This window comes from Antedon bifida, chromosome 5 (assembly GCF_963402885.1).
Source record: "Antedon bifida chromosome 5, ecAntBifi1.1, whole genome shotgun sequence".
Taxonomy (NCBI): domain Eukaryota; kingdom Metazoa; phylum Echinodermata; class Crinoidea; order Comatulida; family Antedonidae; genus Antedon; species Antedon bifida.
The window spans coordinates 1,206,011-1,230,836 of record NC_136230.1 but is presented as its reverse complement, the minus strand read 5'-3'; the positions used below and the strand labels follow the sequence as shown (position 1 = coordinate 1,230,836).

The 24,826-nt window shown below is 33.2% G+C and overlaps 2 protein-coding genes across 3 annotated transcripts; one reads left to right on the top strand and one right to left on the bottom strand.

Moving 5' to 3' along the window:
* The first annotated feature begins 1,204 nt into the window (after positions 1–1,204).
* On the top strand, positions 1,205–4,808 carry LOC144841835 (uncharacterized). 2 transcript variants are annotated; one of them, XM_078698089.1, is made up of 3 exons: positions 1,205–1,295; positions 1,776–3,038; positions 3,476–4,808. In XM_078698089.1, the coding sequence occupies exons 2-3, from the start codon at positions 1,812–1,814 to the stop codon at positions 4,619–4,621; spliced, it is 2,373 nt and encodes a 790-aa protein (XP_078554215.1). In that variant the 5' UTR covers positions 1,205–1,295; positions 1,776–1,811; the 3' UTR covers positions 4,622–4,808. The 2 variants fall into 2 exon arrangements, with proteins under 2 accessions (XP_078554215.1, XP_078554216.1); XM_078698090.1 differs by having other exon boundaries at positions 1,761–3,038.
* A 3,604-nt stretch (positions 4,809–8,412) lies between these two features.
* On the bottom strand, positions 8,413–24,801 carry LOC144841833 (PDZ domain-containing protein 8-like). The gene is made up of 17 exons (XM_078698088.1): positions 24,715–24,801; positions 22,664–22,828; positions 19,342–19,530; positions 18,227–18,319; positions 17,491–17,667; positions 16,954–17,034; positions 15,597–15,810; positions 15,172–15,359; positions 14,536–14,618; positions 13,874–14,447; positions 13,056–13,282; positions 12,330–12,560; positions 11,494–11,572; positions 11,250–11,344; positions 10,577–10,865; positions 9,723–9,785; positions 8,413–9,385 (listed from the first exon to the last, which is right to left on the bottom strand). Exons 2-17 carry the CDS (start codon positions 22,808–22,810, stop codon positions 9,173–9,175), a joined length of 2,943 nt encoding a protein of 980 aa, XP_078554214.1. The 5' UTR covers positions 22,811–22,828; positions 24,715–24,801; the 3' UTR covers positions 8,413–9,172.
* Positions 24,802–24,826: the final 25 nt, after the last annotated feature.

Genomic DNA, 24,826 nt, shown 5'->3' with positions numbered 1-24,826 from the left:
AGATACTTAATACATTATGTTAATTGTTTTTTTTTCTTCTTCCAATGCGAGAAATGCATGTTATTCAAGTCGGTGAAAGAACACATTCCAAATCCACCAAAAGGATTTCAAACGTGTGGATCATTCACGCCGGTCAAGAAGAAAAATCATAACCTTAACTTTGTTACGACGACCTGAAAACTTTTATTAGGTCTGTAGTCGTCGTCGTCGTCGTCAAGCTCTGCTAAAATCGAATTCAATTCGCGACTACATGACCTTATGACGTCATGTCGACAAAAACTAGCTAATATCCCGAATATCAACTGTATTACGGCAATATCAAGCAAGCACAATGGAAAAAAAACGAAAGAAAGAGGTTCAGGAGAAATATGAAATAGGCCTAGTCCACTTACGTCAATATAGATAAAACTATTTTCTCTCCATAAAACTATGAGTATTAGAACCCATCCTTTTGGAAACCCTATTAAGAGGACAATTTTTTTTTATTCCAAAGGTATCCCCTTAATAGGAGGTTTGTTTTGTTTAGTGTTATATCAGAAGTGTTTGTATTTTAACTTTATTTTGGAATTTTGCCCAGAATAGACCAAGGGCGTGCCACTGATAACGAACTACTGACCAGTCAGAAACAATCCACCACACACGTCGACAATATACCTGCGATCAAAGAATATAATTTCATAAAAATGAGCAATCGGCGGTTTTCCCTGTAACAGTAATGCTTTCCATGCGGTAGGGCGCCGCATTACGTCGGGATGTATATAACTTTTAATGACCGTCACACTGATCTAAGTCTAGACCACCGGTAAAATGTTTATGATAAAAAATGTTATCAACACATGTTTACATCATGGTAAATGCTATTTGGATATTTAATTGTTCGTTTTATGCAATTTATTTAGTTAAAACCTGTTGAATAGCAGTTCGCGTCAAAACTACCGGGCGCTACCGGGCGTGTTGTTGTCGGACTGACTCGTTTTCACGAAGAATAGTTTTAATAATATTTCTATATTTAACTGGTTTCAGGTAGTAATATTAATTAAATACATCATTCTATCTCATAATAACATCTATTTTATACTAAGTTATAAAAACATTACATTCGATCCAATTTGAGGTCAAAGTGAATAACTTTTATGTGCAGAAGGAGGTCGAAGAAGGTTTTTTTTGTCGATGTGAAGAAGTGCGCCACCAATAAACATGTTATCGAAGATTGTGATGGTGGTACGTAATAAATACATGGGGCGAAGAGTTATTGTTAATAAAGTCATTTAAGGTTCATTTATGTTGTAAAGTTGGTAAGTACCAAGTTATTGCCTTAATAAATTATTTAGTTTTGCGATTAAACGATTAAAGTTAGGCCTAGCTATTAAAAAACAAGCCGTGAGTGAGTGTAAAATGCCTAGGCTCTAGGCCTAGGCCTAACAAGCTACAAACAATACACTACTGTAGCAAAGAACTTTGACTGTAGCTAGCTAGGCTAGAGTAGTAGTTTGGTTCGTAGACTGGAGAAAGCTAAAGATAGGCTTAGTTAAAGGCCTAACTAGAATTACCACCTAGCTACAGTAAGAAAGCTAGCCAATTATGTCTAGCTAGTAGGCTTCTCTAATTATTATTAGTACTAGTAGACAAGCTAACTTGTTTTCGCAATTCAATTTTGTAACTTGCATGAAATTATTTTAGTTATATTCTTGATGTTTTTCTGAATAAAAATACCTTGACATATACATTAAAAAAAATCAAATTACTTATTGAACTTTCAGCTTTTTGCTTTCCAGAAAATTGCTTACCATTGATCAGCCTTGTCATTAGAGATGATGGATGAATCTGAACCTCAGTTCAATGCAGCTTGGATTACTGCTGATTCTTGCGAAGACACCAATGATAATGAATCAACAATGTTTGTATGTAAGGCATATGTATCTGTCAATGACGGCAAAGACAAGGTAGCAGACAACCTGAATCAAGAAGTAAACACTCAAAAACTACCTGTTGTAGATATAAAAAAAGAACCAGTGTCCATTGTTTGTAATGAAGTATCAATAAATGATACAGATGGTAAAATAGATTTTGTAGATCAGAACGTTGTGCCAGTCAACGTCCATTCTAGTGAGGATGCTCAGCAAAAGTTACGAGACTTCGAATCTCGGATGATTTATCATTCGTCGTTAACTACTACAAATTATTGCACAGAATGTGAAAAGAGTTTCTCGTGTAATCGCAGCTTTCGTAGGCATATGTTGGTACACACGGGTGTGCGACCATTCAGCTGCAAAGATTGCGGGAAAGCATTTTCACGGAAAGATAGCCTTCTTCAGCACGAGAGACGTCATCGTAGAAAAACAACCCACTTTCGATTTCAGTGCCGATATTGTAATCTTAATTTTCTGCACAGTCTTCAACTACACAATCATGAAAAGACTCATTTCTTATCAGCTTCTAATCAGAGTGAGATACAGATACAGAATGACCCTAATGAAAGCTCTCTGGTACGTTTAACCCCTAACTCAAACCTCGAAGCAACCAGCGATGTGACACAAAATGATATTGACTTAACAAAACCGTCACCCGATGATGAAATGTACAAATGTGAAATTTGCCAGATGATGTTTTCTACGCATTCGTCATTAAGTTACCACATGAAGACGCACACCGCAATGTCTATGTGTAAATTCTGCGGAATGCTTTTCAGATTTAAGCACAATAAAAAAATCCATATTTTAAAGTGTCATAGTAAATTACAGACCAGTTTTCATTACGAGGCGATAAGTCACGATAGATACAGCAACACGATAGATCCGTTTGCGGCGTCTCCTAGTGGTAAAATGAAATCCAAAGAGCTGATTTCAAACATTCAATTCTCATGTGAATGTGGGATTTCCTTTCCGAATGATTTTAGTTTGCAGAAACATAAAGAAATGTATCGCTGCAATCCATCTGTTACATTTAGTTCAAGTGGATGTTTTTACAACTCACCAGGTGGCAGTGAAAATGCCACACAATCTGTCTATGAAGATTTAGCTGATCAACAGATTGTTAAGGTAAAAAAAATATTAAAACTCTTTTAATTGCAATCAATTGTGATTGGATATAACAAAATATAAAATGTAGAATTTAAAAAGAATAATAATAATAATAATTTATATAGCACACATATCCACTAAAAGTGCTCAAGGCGCTAGAGATTAAGATTAAAACATTCAAGATAAAAAGTTACACAACAAATATTGTTGGTTCACTACCAATATATACAGTACATAAAAAACAACAAATTTAAAACAATTTGGTTGGTTGGTATTACATTAGCAATTACTAGATTTGAACTCGGAATACGAAACTCATGAAGAATTTAAAAGAGAAAGTCAATTACTGTATTGCTATAAAAAATGGCAAAAACAAATAAATATTATTAAAAAAAATTACAATTATATTATAACATAAATAAAAATACAATATTTAACTTGTTTTTTTAAAATAGATGCCAAAACAAGACGATACCAGAGGAAATTGTACCACAAATACAATATTGAAGTGTAACGTCTGTCAATCAAGATTAAAGGCACCTCGTACCCTGCCATGCACTCATTCATTTTGCCACGATTGCCTCGACGGCCATCTTGACAAATCCACGTCTTCTATCAGCTGCCCAACTTGCCAATTGGTTTTAGTTCTTCCAGATTCTGATGTAACCAGCATTCAGCCTAACCAGATGATCAGTACTTTGTTATCGGAGGCAAACAATTCGGAACAACAGACTAATCCACTTTGTATTGTGTGTGAAGTCAGTGCTAGTCATCATTGCCAAGAATGTGATGCCTTTATTTGTATGAAATGCTCTAACGCACACCTGAAGCTACCCGCCACTAAAGAGCACACTCAGATGTCTTTGGATGAGTACAAGGCTAAAGATCCTAAAGAAAGGATGGCAGGATTGGTTGTCAACTGCCGAGAGCACAATAGTCCATCACAGTTTTTCTGCACTAGTTGTAAGAAACTGATATGTGTTGGATGCACATTATTGAAGCATCCAAAAGGTAGTGGGCATGACATTGCCGATCTTGGCTCTGCTTTTCAGTCTTTTTGTACTGTAGCTAATCCATTGGTTACAGAGTGTGAAACCCTGGAAAAACGTCTCTGCCTTGCAATGGACGAAATCAAATCAAGCGTTGAATGTAGTAAATGGAATAAATACAAATGCCAAGAATCAATAAAACAGTACTTCTTCAAAGTGAGAGAAGTTGTAGATCAAATGCAGGAGAAGCTACTAAATGAAGTAGAAGACTTAACTACAGCTAAACAGGTGGCCACTCACCACGCACTAGAATCACTTACAAGAGAACTTACCGATGTCAGAGGAACGACTCTCCTCGCAAAACATTTGATCTCTAGTTCAAATAATGCACTGGCACTAACAATGACCTCTGACCTATCTAATCATCTTGATACAATTCTACAAAAATCACAAGAAACACCATATATGGAGCAGGCAACGAAGGGGTTAAAGTTCAAACCATGTGAAGACTTCTTGGTGAAAATTCAAGAAAATGGGATCGGGAGTTTGGAAGAAGCCGAGCAATTAGATTCTGAAATTAGCAGTGATGTGGTTGTAATAAAAATAGAATGAATCTCAGGGTGAAACTGGGTAAGACACTTACCTGTGAACACAGGGTAACAGGTCCGAATCTAACATGCAGATTTTGGGTATGGGACAAATACCTTGTTTATAATTTATACAAGCTTAAAAATAAATTATTTAAAGATGTATTGTCAACAAATTAAGATAATATAATAAAATCAGACTATGAATAAGCCATTTTTCAGTTTTAATACAGTTAATCACTTTTGAGAAAAAAAACCCATTTTTTTCTGCTCACCATTACCACTCATCTGTGTAAATTGGGCCTAAATGGGCAGAGTTTACACACCGGGACACACACAATACTAAATGTTGATGTTGACACCCCAGTGTGTTTGAAGACTTGTGGACTTTCACAATGTGACAGGGGTATAATAAGTAAATTAATAGTTAAGCAATCGTAAGAAGATTTAATATACTGAGGTGTATTTAACAATCTAGTATCTAATTTGTAAAATATTTAAATGTAAGAATATAATAATAATAAAAGGTCATTTTTATATAGCGCATATAAGCAAGCTTTCAATGCCCTGCATATTATTACCACGGTCATTTTTTGGATCAAACACGTATGGAAACGTACTCCCATAATGCAGCTAGTAACCAGTGCAAAGTTGTGTCTTGATCTAACCTGAACCCATTTTATACACCTGGGTGTGGAGAGAGGCAAATGTATTAGTAAAGTGTCTTGCCTAAGGATACAAGCAAGAGTTGGATCCAAATCACGATCTCGCGATCAGTAATTCAATGTCCAACACACTGCGCCACACGCCCTCACATTAGGTAAGTAACATAATTTAAACACCAATTGAATGTACATTAAAAAGACCAGAAAAACATTATTTAAAACAAAGGAACAAAAACCTGTTCAATTGAAGATAAAATGTTTGGTATTAGGCTTAAATTAAAGTTTGATATTCTTATTATTATCATAATAACATCATTTAATTTCCTGGACTTTACCTGTTTTACCTTCCCAGGTTTTTAAATTGGTGTGTGTGTGTGTGTTGACAAACTTTGTGTATTTCTGTGATGTGAAAATGAAATAAAAGTTTGAAAACAGAATGAAATTGAATTCTTTTATTATCATAAGATGTTTGTATTGCTGCAAACATACAAATGTTACACTTAATATTTTCTACATTAAATAGAAACATAAAATGAATTCTAGATTGTGATGGTGGTTATGCCGCACTACAACAACAGCCTATACCACGAGTTTGAAATAACCACCACTCTTTGAGGAGTATTTATTATCTATTATTTAACCTCATATTGCCATTTTTGTAAATTTTATATTGTTTTTTTTTCTGATAAGAAAGTGAATTATTAAACAAATTATATAGTGTGAACCTGAACTTGTTTTTAGTTGCCTACCCACTTCCTAAGTTTCTATTGTATGCCTTTGGTTTTTTTAAATAAATATAATATAATACAGTGAACCACTATAATATCTCTATGAGTGAACTCTCCCAATACTGGACACCCTTGGGCTGGCCAAATATAAGTCGGTATTCAGAATATGTTTTTAATGGTAACAATTCAGTTGGGACTGTTTGGACTTCAAGGAAAGTCCGGTATTGGGAGAGTTTCCGGTTTTCAGAGAGTCTCCGGTTTTCAGAGAGTCTACAGTAGTATTGGCAGAATTGACTGTAAATAGAGTTGAACCACTGACCTTCACTTTGCAACACTCGCTAGCCACATATGTCGCAATATTGAACCATGACACAGTAATGTGTATTTTATAGATTGGAGTTAGTAAAAGTGACAATAATTAATACTGATAGTTTATATGATTTTGTACAATTATATTATCTAGCTAGATCATTCTAACATACAGTACAGTATGTTAAATGACCGTATATTTATACCGTCAAAATAAATGTAGTACTATTAATGAACAGGATATAACTTATTTGTTCTAAACAGTAAAACCCTCCTTTAGGACACTCCTATTTAGGGGACACTTTCCCATGAAGTGAACAATGAGAGGAAATATGTTTTAACACTATAACCACCCAGGGAAACCGAAGGGTAAACTTTGGAGGGGCGGTACGGTATCCCCTTAATGGCTTTCTACAGTATTATATTACACCTTTCATGGATCAGCACTGTACTCCATCTGTTTTGTTTCATTTGTTATTATTTTTGCATAAATATTAATAATAATAACTTGCAAGAATTTATTTGTACAGGTAGATGACTAATATCTATTCTTATTTAAAATGGACAGGTTTATAATTAATAATCTAACCAGGTCACCATAGAAACTGTAAACATAAATATCAATGCCAATTTTATAAACAACTTATATTTAAACAACCTTTTTGATAAATACTACATTTATACTTTAGCAGGTTTACCATCATCTAGGTGAGGCATACTTTTTCATTAACCGATTCTCTGTACTAACCTACCAATGACAATATTATCCTAAATATTTTCACTAATAAACTAAAGGACGTGACTATTAGTGCAACGAAAATAGTTTGACCAATCGCAAGCAATGGTTCATCTGGACTGTCGCTTGTGATTGGTCAACTGACATGCGTTACATCTCTAGTGGGAACCAAGCTTTACAGTATCATCACATAAATATACAACTTCTTTATTCTTTATATACAATTTTCAAAATAAATTTACTGTACTGACATCTCTACAATTATTCTTTATCACATGCAATAATTAATAATATTCATATATTTTAGATGATTGCACTTCTTAATTATAATATTGCAAACTTTCAAGAGGAATAATATTTCATTTTTATTAAATATATTTTGTATATATATATATATATACTACATAATGCATAGGATTGGAATAAGTAATACATTACCAGTAATAATAAATTAATGAGTTATACTATAGTAATACCGTATATACCCACGAAATTAGGCAGACTATACCCCAGGGAAATCCTGATTCAGGGGAAAGAAATGATTGGTAAGCATGTAAAAGCTCATCTGAACTGCCTAGAGAGAGAGGCCTATGTCCGGATCTAAGGTCAATACTGGGACTATATCCGGGGATATGCGGTATTGGAATAAGTAATGTACTAGTAATAATAAATGAATGAGTTATACTATAGTAATAGTACTCTTGCACAGCCCTGTTAAAGATTGGTTCCCACTTTTATGTAGGAATAACACAATAATAAGATGACCAATCACATGCGAAAGCTACCATCGCATTGTGATTGGTCATGACTTGTGTTGCATCCAGTGGGAACCGAGCTTAAGGGGAGGCCGTCCTGTGAAACGAACATATTATTATACCACTACTGTAGTTCTTTTTGAGTAATCATAATCATGAGTTATTTCAGTGACTGCCTCATAAAAGTCTACATTGAAACAAACTATAAACCATACGTTACTGCAGTAAAAATGTAGTTACTGCAGTAACTGCAGTACAATAATTTTAAAAAGTATATCTAATATTAATTCTACATTTGTTACTACTACAGTACAATGTCTACAGATACAATATCAAAATTAATATTTACAAGCATTCCACTATTAATACCTTCTTTGTTTAACATGAGTTTAGCATATGTTAGCATTTCAGTTCAAATTATTATAAATATTTATTAATTACGAGTAGCCAGTGAAAAAAAATGACCATTCAACGGGTTAATTTAAAATGTTAAATTAATATAAATCACACTTTAATAATTTAAGACAAAATTAAAATATATACAATATAACATTTAGCTTTAAAAAATATGTAAAATATTTAACAGAGAACGATGTTTGTTTTTTTTTATATTTTGTGTACAATTGTAAAAAGTTCAGACAAGATATTATTTCATCATAAGTTACAATTAGAATTATATTTTTAATTATCTAAGAAATAAGGTGGGCCCAGTTAGAGGGTGATAACATTAATACTGTAAGTTGGGTCCAGTCAGAGCCAGCACTATACAATAACACTGTACAGAACATTTTAGAGGTATACATTAACAATAAACATTGGCTAGACAAGGTACACCTCTGTTATAGGTGGAAATTTGAGCACTGAAATACACATTTGAGACATAGTTTTCAAGACCCCTGAAATATACACTTCTGAATAGGAGTAAAACCACCAAAGGTTTTCTTTAAAAGATGTTAAAAGAACTATGGTGGATTTAAAGAGAACTAAACATGGTGTTTCAGGTTTAGATTAAGTTTTGTTGATTACCATTGTAGCGTAGTGTGAATCAAATTCAAAGACATCCTGTTTTGTCGTAGGTTCTTGTATCTCATCTGCAACTCGGGACTAGACTTTAATCAACTCTTTTGCAACCCTCAATCTTTGCTTTCTGTTGCATTCCAGATTAATCTGAACACATCTCCTGTTTCTCTATGTATAAATCCATGTCTATGATGATGTCATATCACTATCATATTTGGCCATACCACTACCATGTTTGGGCACATCACACTTTGTTTATCAAACTAGTTTGATAGTGTAGAAAGAGATTTTAAGATTTCTTATCTTATTAGTAGCTGACCCTGTTTATCTATTTTTAAACTCTCTGACAGCCCTCTCTCCCCTTCAATCTTTAGATTGTGCTTCGTTACAATGCTGCATCCCAGCACAGTAGTGAATCATAAGAAGTCGTAAATCTTCCATTCGTTGTTCACTCTTCTGAATTTTAGAGGCAGTTGACAACTCCCGATTTGAACCCTTTACGGCGTTGTGCTGTTCCTGTGCAAGGTGCGCACGTTTCAGGGCTTCATGGTCTATCTCTTGTTGCAGTTTATTGATCTGTTAATAACAATCATGATACTGTATTGTATTGCAGTTTATAGGTGCATTGTTATAGTTGATGGATCCAGGATTTTAAAATTTTATTATTTGCTTATGCTGACCTTCAGTAATGTTTAAATCGTTTTACATTGTATTTTTACATTTATATTAACTCTAAGAAAAGTGAGCTTGTGAGACTATCTAACTATTGTAGCGTTTTACATTTATATTAACTCTAAAGGTGAGGAGGGGGGGGGGGGGGATAGAGTGCTAGATCCACCTATGGATTTTATTTTAAACTATTGTAGCGATGAAACAATTAACTAATGTTTTTTATGAAATATTTAATGTTTACCATAATGTCCAACTTGTCTTTGCGTTCACCTATTGGAAGATCGATGTACAAGTCTCTTCCCAACTAAAATAAAAAGAGTTTATTAGTTTTCTCGACAATTCTGTAAATGAAAATATTTATGTTATTGTTTATATCCATTATCGCCAAGGAGTTTGTTTTTTTGTTATTTAAACATCAACCTAGAGATTTGGATGATGTGAAAAAATAGTTTAACAACAATATAATATAGTAGTGGAAAGTGATTCTACACTGTGCTATGATGTCATAGGTATTGTGCTATGATGTCATACGTATTGTGCCATGTCATAGGTAATGTGCTATGATGTCATAGGTAGTGTGCTATGATGTCATTGGTATTATTGTGCTATGATGTCATAGGTAGTGTGCTATGATGTCATTGGTATTATTGTGCTATGATGTCATAGGTATTGTGCTATGATGTCATAGGTATTGTGCTATGATATACTCTAGGTATTGTGCTATGATATACTCTAGGTAATGTGCTATGATGTCATACTGTAGGTAATGTGCTATGATGTCATACTGTAGTTTGTGTGCTATGATGTCATACTCTAGGTTGTGTGCTATGATGTCATAAGTGTGCTATGTATTGTGCTATGATTTAATACAAAACCCAGTATTATGTGTTCATTATAGCTATCATATGGACAGAAACCACTGGTTAATTATAGTGGCTATTTAACTCAGTATTAGCATCTTCATAGCTTAGAGCTAAGAGTAAAATTTAAGAAAAATCGTTCCGCTGGATGGCCTTGCATAATAGCATGTTCCTGCCAACATAGCATATCCTTGTGTATCTCAACTGTCTTTCGTAATATTGACTCTCTCCCTACCTCTCTGGCAGCTGTCATAAACATGGCATCATTATCCATACTTGTTCCACCAGGATCCACTATTTTCCGTAGCTCTTCCTTTAAGGTATGAATGCTTCGTACCAACTCGTCAACATCTTCCTCATCGTCAGACGATGGGGGCGACCCTGGCGGAGTGGATGCAGGTGATACGAGGGGTGTGTTCTTAGCCGAGTTTCCAGGCGATATCATTGGGGTAACTGACTTCGGAACTTTGAGTTGAATGTCACGTGCCGGGGATTGTAGATCGGATTTGGGACGGCCTAGGAGTCTAAAATTGAATGATTATTTTAAGACCATTTAGATGGTATAAAAAGACTAAACCATTCACATACAAAAAACCTTAAGAAATTAAAACAGTTGTAAAGATGTGAAATTGAAATATAAAATCAAAATAGTCATGCTTTTTGCGTGAAATATCTGAACCATGACTGCTAAACCTTAAAAATGTTCATGAAAGAACTATGATATCATTTTAAAAAATGAAAAATATTACGATAATAAATTGTAATATTCAAACACAAAGAGGCACAAACTTCAATGCACTTTTTTGTGAAATCATATTAATGGATTAAAAAAAATATGAACCAAAATGCTTTAAAATGAGGCATGTCATAGAAACAAACAGTTGAAATAATGAAGAGGGCTCACTTACATATCACACGGCATTTTGGCCTGCGTTTTTTCTGAACATTTTTTGTGACAAATCAGCTTACATACTTTGCATTGGAACGCATACTTTGTCCAAACCTAAAAACAGTAATGATGACAACGTTTAAATTAGTTGCGTTAGTGTTAGTTACTTGTTAGTAGAACATTACCTTTGCGTTAGTGTTAGTTACTTGTTAGTAGAACATTACCTTTGCGTTAATGTTAGCTGCTTGTTAGTAGAACTTTACCTTTTTATTGCAAAAGCCACATCTAGTTTGAACAGCAAACTGCGTACCTACAAACACATGGCGTTTCGTTGACACCAAGCTGAAGAAACAATAAGCAAAGCACAATAAACACACAAGGTCAAATTTCCTTGTTGAAAGCTTGTTATAGAAGAGAAAACTACAACAAATTTAGGGTAGGCCTACACACACGTTGATTACAAGTAGCAGTGTTAGGGTCAGAGGTTAAATGTTAAAAGCTTGTAACAGAAGAGAAACTGTACAACATTCTTTATGATACACATTCAACACGTTGATTACAAGTAGCAGTGTTGGGGTCAGAAGTCAAATGTTAAAAGCTTGTCATAGAAGAGGAAACTGTAATTTATGGTACACTGAGAACCCTTTCATGGGTGTGTAGAAAGCGATGACCTCGAATTGGACGACCCCAACGACCCGGGCGACCTCGAATTGGACGACCTAGAATTGGACAACCCATAACACGAAACCGACGACTCCTATAGACTAGCCTAGCCTAGGCCTAAGTGTGGTATAACATCCCGAAGCCGAACATAGCCAAAGATCTTTAAACCATACCTTATATAATACTCGCAAGCAAGCAATTGATTGAAAAAATACATAAATATCGCCATTTGATACTGAATGTGTCAACACGAACAAACGAACAGATATGGAACGCCAAGAGTGCAACATAAAATGTAGTCATGTTCTAGGTCGTCCAATTCTAGGTCGCCCGGGTCGTTGGGGTCGTCCAATTCGAGGTCATCGCTTCCTACAAATCCACCTTTTCATGGTCTTCATAAAGGGACAAATGTCATGATATGTAATAATTTACTTACTTTAAGTCATCTGGTCGTGCGCGTGTCTTTATATTTGGTTGATGGCCTAAGTGATCATTTTGTGTCTCTTGCCCATACTTCTTTAACTCCTCTTCTTTAGTGTGAATCTCATCTAGACTTAATTCTTGTCTCTCAAAGGGTGAGTGATGAAACCCTAACGTAACGTCACCATAACAGAGGTTGCCTTCAAACCCAGAATGACGGTACAGATTTCCATACACTGGATGTCGACTAAAATAATTAGTAATTTTGGTTTTTAATGTGATTCTCATACTATAGTGCAATGTTTTCATAAATAATTCTGCCCTAAAGGGTTCAAACCATCTGATAAATTTAAAAGACACACCCTTTAATCTGTGTCCACACAGAGGCCGGAATCGACTATGGCTGGAATGCGTTAGTGTTATTCTTAAACACACAATTTTTTCTGTGATTTTTGTTATCCTGTCATATACTCAGTGTGAATGGGTTCTTATTGAACTTTTAATTATCTGTTACCATTTTCAGATCAGTTTTCTATCCCAATATGAATGGAGGATCTTAAATTTTATTTATAGATTTATTTATTTATTTCGTTTTCTTTCAGTAGGGTAGCCCTCTCAGTAATAAAATAAAAACTGCTCTTCCGAGGGGCCCTACGACACATTTAAACATAAAAAAAATAATTTTAAAACAACTTAAACTAAATTTTGAGTTAAATTTTGAGTTAAAATTTATAAAAATAACCTTGCTCCTGCTTTTTTCTGTGGTGGAAACAACTTAAACATTTCTTGATGTTCTCCCGACAGTGTTGTTAAGCATTGCAAAGCGACGTCCATCAATGGAACACTGCAATAACCAATTGGAATGTCTCGTTCTCCTAACTGACCTTTGACACGGTTCCAGACACATATATTAAGAAATTTATCTGTGTCTTCTAATTCAAACTCAAAAATCTCATCCCAGCATATATCCTGTAAAATATATTTTATGAAAATCAATATTGTAAAACCAGAAACTTTCGTGACATGTTACATCGGCCATTTTTTCGCAACTTTCGCAAATTTTAAAAATAAAGTACAAGTAAATACTGTAACAATTTAGTAAGCTTTGTGTTATAAAGATGTTAATAGCTATTGTATACAGTAGTAGGCCTACAGAACGTTCTGAAAATTATTCACGCCATGAAACTTTCGCGAATTTCAATCACTCACGAAATAAGCGAAAGTTTAATGCGCGCGAAAGTTTCTGGTTTTAATTAAAGTTGGTGAATGAGAAATATTAATTTTATGGAGGAAAATATTTAAGGTTGCAAAGTATTTTGAATGACTGTATTTTCTTGATATGGACCTTTTGTCAGTTTTTGTATTAGCATTATACTGTTGGTTATTGCTTACAAATCCCATGTCCACTGCCTACAGCCCATAACCTGGATAGTAACATTTTAGCTAAGCATCATAACATGTTATCTAGAAAGAATTAGCCTGAAGAAGTTGATAATGCCATTGCTTTTGCACTGAAATGAATATAGACTGTGAAGTAAAAAAGTGACTAATAACCCTCACCCTAGATGCTGGCAAACAGGAAGAATGAAAATCCTCTTTTCTTTGCCGCGTCGTCTCACCTATATTCAGAATTTGTGCATCGATAGTTTCCTCTAAAAAGTCTGGCGGACAACTCGCTAGACTTATCGTGTCCAAGTCGGGATCGTTCGGTGACATTCCATTAAATTGCAAACTCTTACTGTGTTCACGTGATTGTGATTTTGCAATTTTAACTTTCTCCGACTCTTTCAAAAACATTCCTAAGCTATGAGTGCTCTCGCTTTTTAGATCCAGTAAAGGTTCTAAACTCGAGTCCATCGCTCCCCACGATGCACGGCGTTTGTGCTGTGGGCGTGAATCTGGATTGTTTTGCCGTCGGCGTAGTATAGGGGAGATGCTCTCTGAGAGGCTTGTAGTGGCGGCTGCCATTTGTTTTGGCAATCCATGTATTTGTTCATGTGGACTATACCCAAGAGTTGTTATTGTATTACTGATAAAATCATCATAATCGTTTTCTTGAATTTGATCCACAAACTCTACTTTGCCGTCAGGTGCGTCTACCGGTTGTGTAGGACGTTGAACTCTTAATTTACACCTAAAACAACAAAATTATTCTTAGTATAGTAGGAATTTTATTGAAATGCAGGGTCTATATTTAGAATATGTATTGTATGTTGACTTACTTTTCTTTGGTCTCTTTGATTAACTTAACAGCATTTTTAGATGATACAACATCTTTACCGTTCACTGACAGTAGTATGTCACCCTAGAAAAAATACATGTTTTAGTTAACACATTAGTAAAGGGTCTTTCACATTCACTCTGAACATGCATATTATCAGTCTGAACATGTATTCTGTCAGTCTGAACATGTATTCTGTCAATCTGAACATGTATTCTGTCAGTCTGAACATGTATTCTGTCAGTCTGAACATGTATTCTGTCAGTCTGAACATGTATTCTGTCAGTCTGAACATGTATTCTGTCAGTCTGAACATGTATTCTGTCAGTCTGAACATGTATTCTGTCAGTCTAAACATGTATTCTGTCAGTCTGAACATATTATCAGTCTGAACACGTATCCTATCAGTTTGAACACACACATTATCAGTCTGAATACGTATCCTATCAGTCTGAACATGTATCCTATCAGTCTGAACATGTATCCTATCAGTCTAAACACACATTATCAGTCTGAACATGTATCCTATCCGTTTGAATACACACATTATCAGCTTGAACACACACATCAGTATCCTATCCGTTTGAACACACACATTATCAGCTTGAACACACACATTATCCGTCTGAACACGTACCCTTTTTAATTCCGTTATACTAGCAGGAGTGTTTGGTTGTATTGTTTCTATAAACACTTTTGATTCGTCTGCTGTGCTTGTATTAAATATAACTCCGATTGATTTCTGATTATTCTTTATAATTTCTACTTCATAGACTTCACCAGGATACCTTTGGAAAATGTCCTCCTGGTTCAGAGGTGCAAAATCTGTAGTTTGACAAAAATAAAAATTCACTATACTGAACTACACCTTTGGGTTTTCCGGAGTGTGGAATGGAGTGTGTGCACCTCGAAATCTTGCCGGACTACTACGCTTTCATTGTCTCAACGCCCACCAACTTACTCTCACTTCCGTGAGGTAAAACCGGTTTCATAAACAATAATGACTGATTTTCAACACTTGGAATTTATAATACGCATTGAGTGTGAAAAACAAACACTTACCAACAGCTATTGTACAATAAACCTCCGATTCTTCGCTTGTGATTGCCAGTCTACTGCCCTCTATCAAGACAACTGTCATCTTACCGACAGTTAGCCTTGACTCATGCAGGTACATATCAGCGTTAGCGTGAGGTGGAACCGCTTTCACAAAGAACGGTTTGTACCGCATCTTATAATTTGGTAGTGTGTGCTTCTTCTTCAAGGTTTTTTTAAGCTGAAATAAAATATAATTTGTTAATGATATACTGTATTGTCCACCAAAAAAATTGTAATTAATTAATATAACATTTTAGTGCTATTAATAGATTATCCTTTTTGACCAGATGACTATTGTCTGGAAGTACTAAATGGGTTTTTGGTTTAACAATTTTTTTTTTTTTATATGCAAAATCATTTTTTTTTTTTTTTCAAATTTTATTTATTTCCTGTATTTTATTTCATAAAACAATCATTATTATTATTATTATTATTATTATCAAAAATCATCATTATTTTTTTTTTTCATTGGCAATAGGGAATATGGCAGTTATACAACGGGATGCCCTGACACACAATGACAAACTGTATCTGAATCACAAACTGCTCAAGTAATGTTTCACTTTAACATTTGTACATAAATCATTGCTTTAGGAAAAAAATCAGATAAAAATGCTCCATTAGTCATGCATGAATGATTTCATAATTCATCATGTTGGTTATACTGGTGGTGTACTGTAGCATAGTGTAATCTCGCATTTAAAGCAGTTTTTATTTTTGGTGTAATTTGCCTGTGAAATATGTAATGATCTGACATAATTCGTCATGGCTATCTTCAGTACGAAATAGGTGAATTACATTAGATGACCAATATAATTCTAATATTTATACTGTACAGTTGGAAAGCTTTTAAAGTTAAATTAACTAAAAACTGATTCTCTAGAGGAATGTCGACTTAATGGGTATTTTAAGTATTCCTATTGTTGTGTTGGTACAATTTACTGTGAATACATAAAATATATGAAATCTATGTTATAACAGAGAGAGGCTGTTTGTCATACAATTTTTTTTTTTGTCGTACAGATTTCTTTTTTTGAATGCACGAGGTAACAAAATGGAGACCGCAATTGTTCCGGGAAAATGTTTAAACTGCTGGACATTTGATAACTGGCCAGAGTGGAGTGGGGCGGGGAGAGCTTTGTAATGTATAATCATATAGATATTATAATGTTCACTTTAATATCTCTATGGTATAATCAACTCTCCAAATACCAATTGCTTTTCCAAAAAAGTTTTTTTTCCGGTTGTAACAGAGTTGACAGTTTGTAAATAGAGTTTTATGGAATTTTTAGTTATTAAATAATAAAATAATGAAACATACTTGATTTACAATTAACGAGCCTAATTGCGGGAAAGTTCGTCCTTCAAAATGAGATTTCACTTCAAAATCTATCTCAGGTTCCTAAAAACAACAAACAAGTTTTATTAACAAAAATATTTAATAATGCTTAACTGTATAATAATGTGATGGTTACTGTTCTTGTAGCCGTCTTCTTCTGAAGACACATGGCCGTCATTGATGGATACTTTACTTCATCAGTTGACTTCACTGCTGATGTACTCGAGATTACCATTATACCATGCTGCACACTTTTATTTTAATTTTTGATGTATATAACATTGAGAATAAGATCTACATTTATATGAGGCTATACACTTTAATTTTAATTTATGTTTATATAACATTGAGGATAAGATCTACGTTTATACCATGCTATACACTTTAATTTTTTATTTATATATCCTTGAGAATAAGAGCTACGTTATTTATTATTTTATTATTTATTAATTTTTTATTATAGTATTAGAACAGTAATACTACTTTAGTGAGAATTATTTTTATTTTTTGTAAACTTACATCAAAAAAAGAAAATGACCAGTGTGAATACGGTATCCTCGTGAACTGTAACCTCGCCTTTCCCTTCAATTTTTTCAACGTTATAGAAATGTAAGCTGAGGTTCCAAATGCCAGATCAACATCAACGGTAACTCGAAATCCTCCTCCGTATTCAATTTCCACGGCAACGTCAATCTCCTAAGATGAAAAGATTTAAGGATTTAAATTATGTTTAAATTTATAACGATCTAAAGGCTTTGATTTAAAGCTGATAACTAGTGTAAATAGGAGTAGTTTTTGATTGATTTTTAATTTCATTAGATTATGTAGTAAGATGCAAAACATGTAAACACTTCAAATTCAGATACAGTAGTAGAATACTAGTGATTTAAATATAATAGTTATGGAGAGGGGTGTTCAATGAATTTTCTACTTTTCGAGGGTATCTCGCTCTTCGAGGAGAATATGGCATCTGTTGGTTTATCCAGGTAAGCTAGGCACGAAATAAACTACAAATTTATATTCAATAAGGCACTCATCCGCAAACTTAAATCAGAAAATATGAAACATAAACAATAATGAATATGTTACAACTTACAGTAGACATGGAATTAAATAGTGTCCAGAACACCAACAACTTTTTAAAAACTACTTTTTTTTACTTTCCTATATTAAAATGTATTCTGAAACTTAGGGTCAGCTCAACAGTGTCTAGTTTTCAGTTAAGAGTTGATATTACAGAACAGAAGACAATTACCTCAGGTACAGTGCATGGATCCCTAGGAGTCGCTTTACATAATTTGACTTTTTTTATCGTTGGAAATGTTGGACCGAGGCAATAATCTCTAACCTGTGAAAAGGAACAACAAAATTAGAGTTTATATTTATGTATGTAAAAAGTATCTCTTTGGTGATCCTGCCTTGTTAATTAATATCAAGATGATGAGGGCATCATTAATTAACATCTGTTGTGCGTCCTTACACTCAAGAACCTATGTTAATCCAGCATCTCAAGTCGCTTTCCAATCAAATTTGTACAATACTATACCATCGTGGGATGCAGGGCTGTAGCCTCGTCTGAAATTTTACATTTTCACTACCCATCTCAATTCCCCAGCACATATCGTCATATTTTATATTAATAATAATATTTAAAGCATCTTTGCCTCGTCTGTTTTTCACTTCTCGCTATGGCCTTGTGATGTCTGCACATTCAGTTGTAATCTCGGTTTGTGGGACTTTTTCTGATTTTTACAGATTTCCTCATTTCTTACTGCATAAATTAATCAATTATTTTCAAGTATATCACTGTGCGGTTCAGACTTCCTCTATGCCTGTACAATTACTTCATCAGTAACCTTTTATTTTAGCCTATATATTTTGACTAGGCAACTGATACTGACAACAACGCTATCATTAAATTAGCTTCCCATACAGAAATGATGGTAGAACAAATTGTTATGAGACATGACTTATTAAATTTCATTTTAACTCATAAATAAATACAACATACAATGAAATAACTGTCATGTCATTTTGTGATGCACACATTAAATTTATTTCTAGGAGCTCTATGGCCTGTAAGTAATGACAAATATTAACATTGTAGTGATACAGTAATTACGGTAAATAAGTCAAGTATCATTTATTGTCATTTGTTTTAAGAAAAAAACATTCTGTTTGCTCTGTTGGTAAAACACAATATCAAACAGACACAACACGTACTCAAAACAAAAACATTTCAAAAAGTGTCTACATGATGTTTAAGGCTCTAATGAATATATCTATGAAATGAAGCAATTAAAATATCCATTCTTCATGTTTTTGTTTGCAAAAGGATTGTGGGAGGATTGTGGGAGACATGAGGTTTACCTTAATCTGTTCTAGTAAACGTCCGGCTGTTTTACTTTGCAGTAGTTCATCAAATTCTACGTTCATCTTCTTAATGACCCATGTTCGCACTGCTTTCGTATCTTTCATTTCACGGAATAGGAACGCAATAAGCATGTTGAGGGCGTTGCATGACTCTATTTTATTAAGCAAAGATGGATCAGATAGTGTCTGAAGATATAAAAAAAAAAATAAGATAATAAATTAATTAGTAGTATTGTGATAATTGAGTAAACATGTGATATTTAACTTACAAGATTTCTTTATGATGATGTGACTATGTGACTAAATTAATGGAGGGCAAATAACACGTCATTAAATTATAGATTTCCATTGATTTTCTAAGATTTAAATTAACAAAGTATATCATTGCATCTAAAGAGATTCATGTATAGTTTTTGAGGGAGGGGGGGGGGGGCGTGGGATTGGTGTCAATATATCTTAACTGTGTTTTGCTAATGCAAGCAGAATTTGAAATGTGACTAAATAAATCGAGGGCAAATAGCACATCATTTAATTATAGATTTCTATTGATTTTCAAAGACTGCAAGATTTAAATTAATGAAGCATGTGATTGCATCTAAAGAGATTCACGCATAATTTACTAAAGTCTCAACAGAAGAATATAATACAAAATGTTACTTATTTTTAAAAAAACACCTAGTACCGATTGTTAAACAATGTCTGTGTATGACTCAGTATAATTCTACTACGCCTAATTTTTAAAAGTTTTTTATACACTATATTTATTTAAAATTTAAGTTAAATCCAGGCACAAGATTTAAATTCACTGCTATTACAATCTGAGTATCATCTAACCCCTTCAATTGTAACCAGGCCCCTGGGACGGTATTTTGACATTACTATTTCTAAATTGAATATCCATATTAAACGTTGTTAATAAGTAAGTTCTTTACTTTATGACTAAAAAACATTTTTAGAATATCTCATAAAAACATTTTTAATATAATTTGTAGTTACTATGGTAGCAATGAATTACATACTGTCCTATTTTACATATTAGCATGGTAGCTCTTTGTGTATGCTCACATAAAAGACTGAAAATGTTCTTCTATATTAAATCCTATTCATAAATTTTCAATACTGTTTCTTATTAATAATAAAAATGTGACATAATTATGTCACATTCCTTTCAGCTTTGAAATCCTTCAAGGACTACCTGAGGCCAATCAAGAATCAATTTGCGACGTAAGATATTAAAATTATTAGTCTGCCACGATTCATGCTTTTACACCAAGTCTCTCCAATGTAATAATACCGTAATATCTATGACAACATTTCAGTAATTATCTATCACTGTAACTTTACAGTAGTATCCACTTTAAGTACTGTATGAAATATTTAATTAGGCTGTCGCAAATGAGTAGATTTGAAATGACAAAAGACAACTTGTCTGAAGACTTTTATAATTTATTTTTAGATAAAAAACAAAGATAAAAATTGTATGGTATTCCTGCGTGTAAATTCATGATGTTGTCAGAAAATGATAAATATGTTAGATTAAGACCATTAGAATGTAATAAATTTGGAAGAGTGTCGGAAATCTGACATGAAAAATTGTTGCAGACATTATGAATCACGTCTAAGTATTGCCAAATAGTATTTTTACTATTAAACTATCACATTAAGAAAATGGGAATTACCAACGTGCTGGAATGGAGGTAACCTAAAGAATAATATAATACAGTATACAAAATTAAATATGTGTGCATGAAGAAATTGCTCTATAACTTGTTTTCAAACTTGTAGAATTAATAAATTTGCCATAATGTGTTTACATGCTAGTTGGGTTGTTACTAGTTCGATTTTTTACAATTTATCATTTATTTATTAAAGTAAAAAAATAAATTTATAGCTGCTTTACAAACAGAAAAAGATTTAAGTATTAACAGAAGAGCACTTTTTAAGGGGACACCTCTTTTAAGGGGACACTTTTTAAGGGGGCACTTCTTTCAACGGCACACCTCTTTTTAGGGGATACTTCTTTAAGGGGACACTTTCCTGTGACGAGTGTATATTTTAACATTAAAGGCTGGTAGTCAATAATGGTCTAATGGCTAAAAAAGTTATAGCAAGACTTGTTTGTCACAGTTGTGTCAATTTATAATTTATTCACCATTATATAATGAGCACCTGGCTGGCTGCTACCATAATGCTGATAATAATACACTACAGTATTCGTATACGTGACTATATTTATCATTTTTTTATGGCAGTTACCAAATGCTTTCAAGGATGTTTATTAATAATATGAATTCGTATTTTAATCGTAATAATCATATTAAATCTGTAAAATAAGATTATTACATACTGCATACAGACAAGATACTGTACATTTGTATGCCATATTACAGTATAATACAGAAGCAGTATATTTATTACCACTAGATATAAAGAGTATTAAGTTTTATATACTGTATTTAAACATAATCAGTGCATTTATTTGCATCTATGAAATATATATTATAAATAAAGTGTGTGTGTTTGAAAATCACCAATTTGTTTTATCAATTATTAATTACATATAGCAATATTCGCACTAATACTGTAATTTCAGTCTGTGAAAAGTGCATGTACCTGCTGCCTCCTGATTGGTTGCCCCTGCCTTACACTTAATTAACACTGTACAAATTAATAATTACTATATTAATTATTAAGAAACTCTGTTATTAACATTACTCAATACTCTTTGGAGAGAATAATCGTACTGTACACGCCTAGTGCGTACACCTAATGTGTACACCTAATACGTACAGTACAAATAGTCCGTACACCTAATGCGTACAGTACAAATAGTGCGTACACCTAGTGCATACACCTAATACATACAGTACACCTAGTGCGTACACCTAAGTGCGTACAGTACACCTAGTGTGTACAGTACACCTAATACGTACACCTAATACGTACAGTACAAATAGTGCGTACACCTAGTGCATACACCTAGTGCGTACACCTAGTGCGTACACCTAAGTGCGTACAGTACACTTAGTGCGTACAGTATAACATATGTTTCATGAATACAAAGGTATGAACAATCAGTATCCTAATTTTAAATATGATGGTAGATTAAATGCTATAAAGATATTTGTGTGATAAGAAAGTACAGTATTAACATAAATTACGAATACATAATGAGGTTAATTTTTAATACCATACAATAACCATTAAAAAAAATATACATATGTTTGTTAGTTAACGTTTTTTGCTGGGTTTTTTTTCACTATTTCAAAATAGAATTACTAATTGTTATCAATTCTAGCAAATACAAATTCATAATTACCTCATCCATTTGAGCACGCTCAAAGAGTCCATTTCGTGGAGTCGGAACCTCTGGCTGATTATAGTGATAGATGTAGAAGATACAGGCTTGAAGCACCAGCGTAATGATAGCACCCAGGAAGACGGACAGTAAAATTATCAACAACATCTTGATCGCCACATCAGACTTTACAATAAACAACATTTTTAAATTTATTATAAAAATTGAAAATCAATTTTTGATTAAATTTACATACATTTATTTATAGATACATTTATCTTTTAACCATAATTTTTTTTTTCCAGCCAAAAAAAGAATTGTATTTGAGGCTGATCTGAGAAAATTAAAAAATATTTATAATTAGGCATCAAAAAGTATGTGTAGGATATTAGATTAATTCAACACTCCATTTAACCATTTTTAGACCCTGTCTCATCTCCCTCCCCCTCCCACACCCTATAATTTGAAATTGGTTTCATTTTTTTTACTCAATCAATCAAAAGTAGACTGATGCTTTTTGGAATTTTTCCAATTTTTAGTTATATAATATCCATCACTTTTCATATAGTGATGTTTTTGCGTCAACTTGGCCTTTGGTCAGAGCAAGATGTATCACAAACAAAATATTGAAAAATAATATATTTGCTCATTAGAATGCAAATGTATGTGTGGGAGTCCAGGAGATAGTTATATAACTGTGTCAGAATTCTTTCCAAGCTACTAATATTGTTCATTTGGTTTCATATCTACCAACATGACATGATGTTAATTGACTGCTGTCTAGTGATGGGTTGCAGTGTCATTAGCTAAATCCTGTCATACTAGATAAATAGTTGGTTTAAATTCCTTTAAAAAGAGGTAATTGTCCCCCAAAACATGATATTTTGGGGGCACATTTACTGTAAATCAGACTTTTAGGCCATTTTACAGTTTTAACAAAGTGAATCACTCACTGTAGAAAAAACAAATGTTTTCACTTATTATAAATTGACAAAATAAACGGTTAAATTCAACCAAAAACCCATTGGCTAGCAGGCAATTTGACAGTTTTTAGAGAAAATAATTTTTTTTAAACTAATTTTTTTTTTGACATTAAAATTGCATGTTGAACAAAAACAATTTTATTTTTACAAAATTATTTTTCAGGGGGGCAATATATCTTTAAAACCCATTTATGACTGGACATTTGTTGATTATGAACTATACATTTTTATTTTATTTATTTGGTTTGCATGGTTTATTTACTAAATATTTTGCCAATTATTATATTATAAAATATACTGTATAGACAGATTTTAACAATTGTATTTAAAAAATTAACAAATTAAAAATATTTATAGTTAATAAATGACCAATTTTTAATTTTAATTTACCTATTTTTTTTTAAATTTTCAGTCAGTCTCAGTTTTCAATATTTAATTATTAATTATTTTAGTTTTATTGTTAATAAATTGTTTGTACTGACTTGCAAAGGATTGTTTCAGTTTACTTTGCTCTAATTGGCTGATTGGATTTTGCACATTTGCATATTTAGCATGTGTAAGTTGTCTGTTGGATTCCTTTGTGTTTTGTACAAGCAGTAGAGGCTTGGTCTCTGAGAAAACAACACCACAGTGTGTAGTGTACAGCACAGTAATCTCAAACTTGGTATGTTTATTAGATGACTAATAACTATATGATAAATATTTGTAATTTAATAATAAATGTTAATGATTAACCAACTTTTTCATCTCTGTAAAAAAAAGATAAAATAAAACTAAAAACACAGTTATTATATAATGTAATGTTTTATTATCTTCACCTGGTCGCACTGTATATCTGAGCTGTGTCCACACAGAACAGAGCAATGGTATATCGTTATCGACTACCCATACAGCAGGTACGTCGCGGATTAGCCAGAAGAGGCGAGGCTTGATCAACCAAAGCTAGGCCTAGGCCTAGGGAAAGAAGGTTAACTAGGCCTAGGTAGGCCTAACTATAAAACTAGCCTGCACACATGACGTACAGGTAGTTGCATCATTATTGGTTACCATTTACATCACAAATACAACTAGAAGTACAACATAACTTACCCAACGTTTGCAATATCATTATCATGAATTCACAACAGACATGTTTACATTTCTTGATTGAAAAACAAGACAAAAACACTTAAAAACTGTCATTCCACAAATCGATTCCTTC

Coding starts and splice junctions, on each gene's coding strand:
- LOC144841835 (XM_078698089.1), top strand. CDS start 1,812: ATGATGGATGAATCTGAACCTCAGTTCAATGCAGCTTGGATTACTGCT. Junction 3,039..3,475: donor CTGATCAACAGATTGTTAAG/GTAAAAAAAATA, acceptor TTTTTAAAATAG/ATGCCAAAACAAGACGATAC.
- LOC144841833 (XM_078698088.1), bottom strand. CDS start 22,810: ATGTTGTTGATAATTTTACTGTCCGTCTTCCTGGGTGCTATCATTACG. Junction 14,619..15,171: donor GTATAACGGAATTAAAAAGG/GTACGTGTTCAG, acceptor TATTTTTTCTAG/GGTGACATACTACTGTCAGT. Junction 9,386..9,722: donor AAGACAAGTTGGACATTATG/GTAAACATTAAA, acceptor TGTTATTAACAG/ATCAATAAACTGCAACAAGA.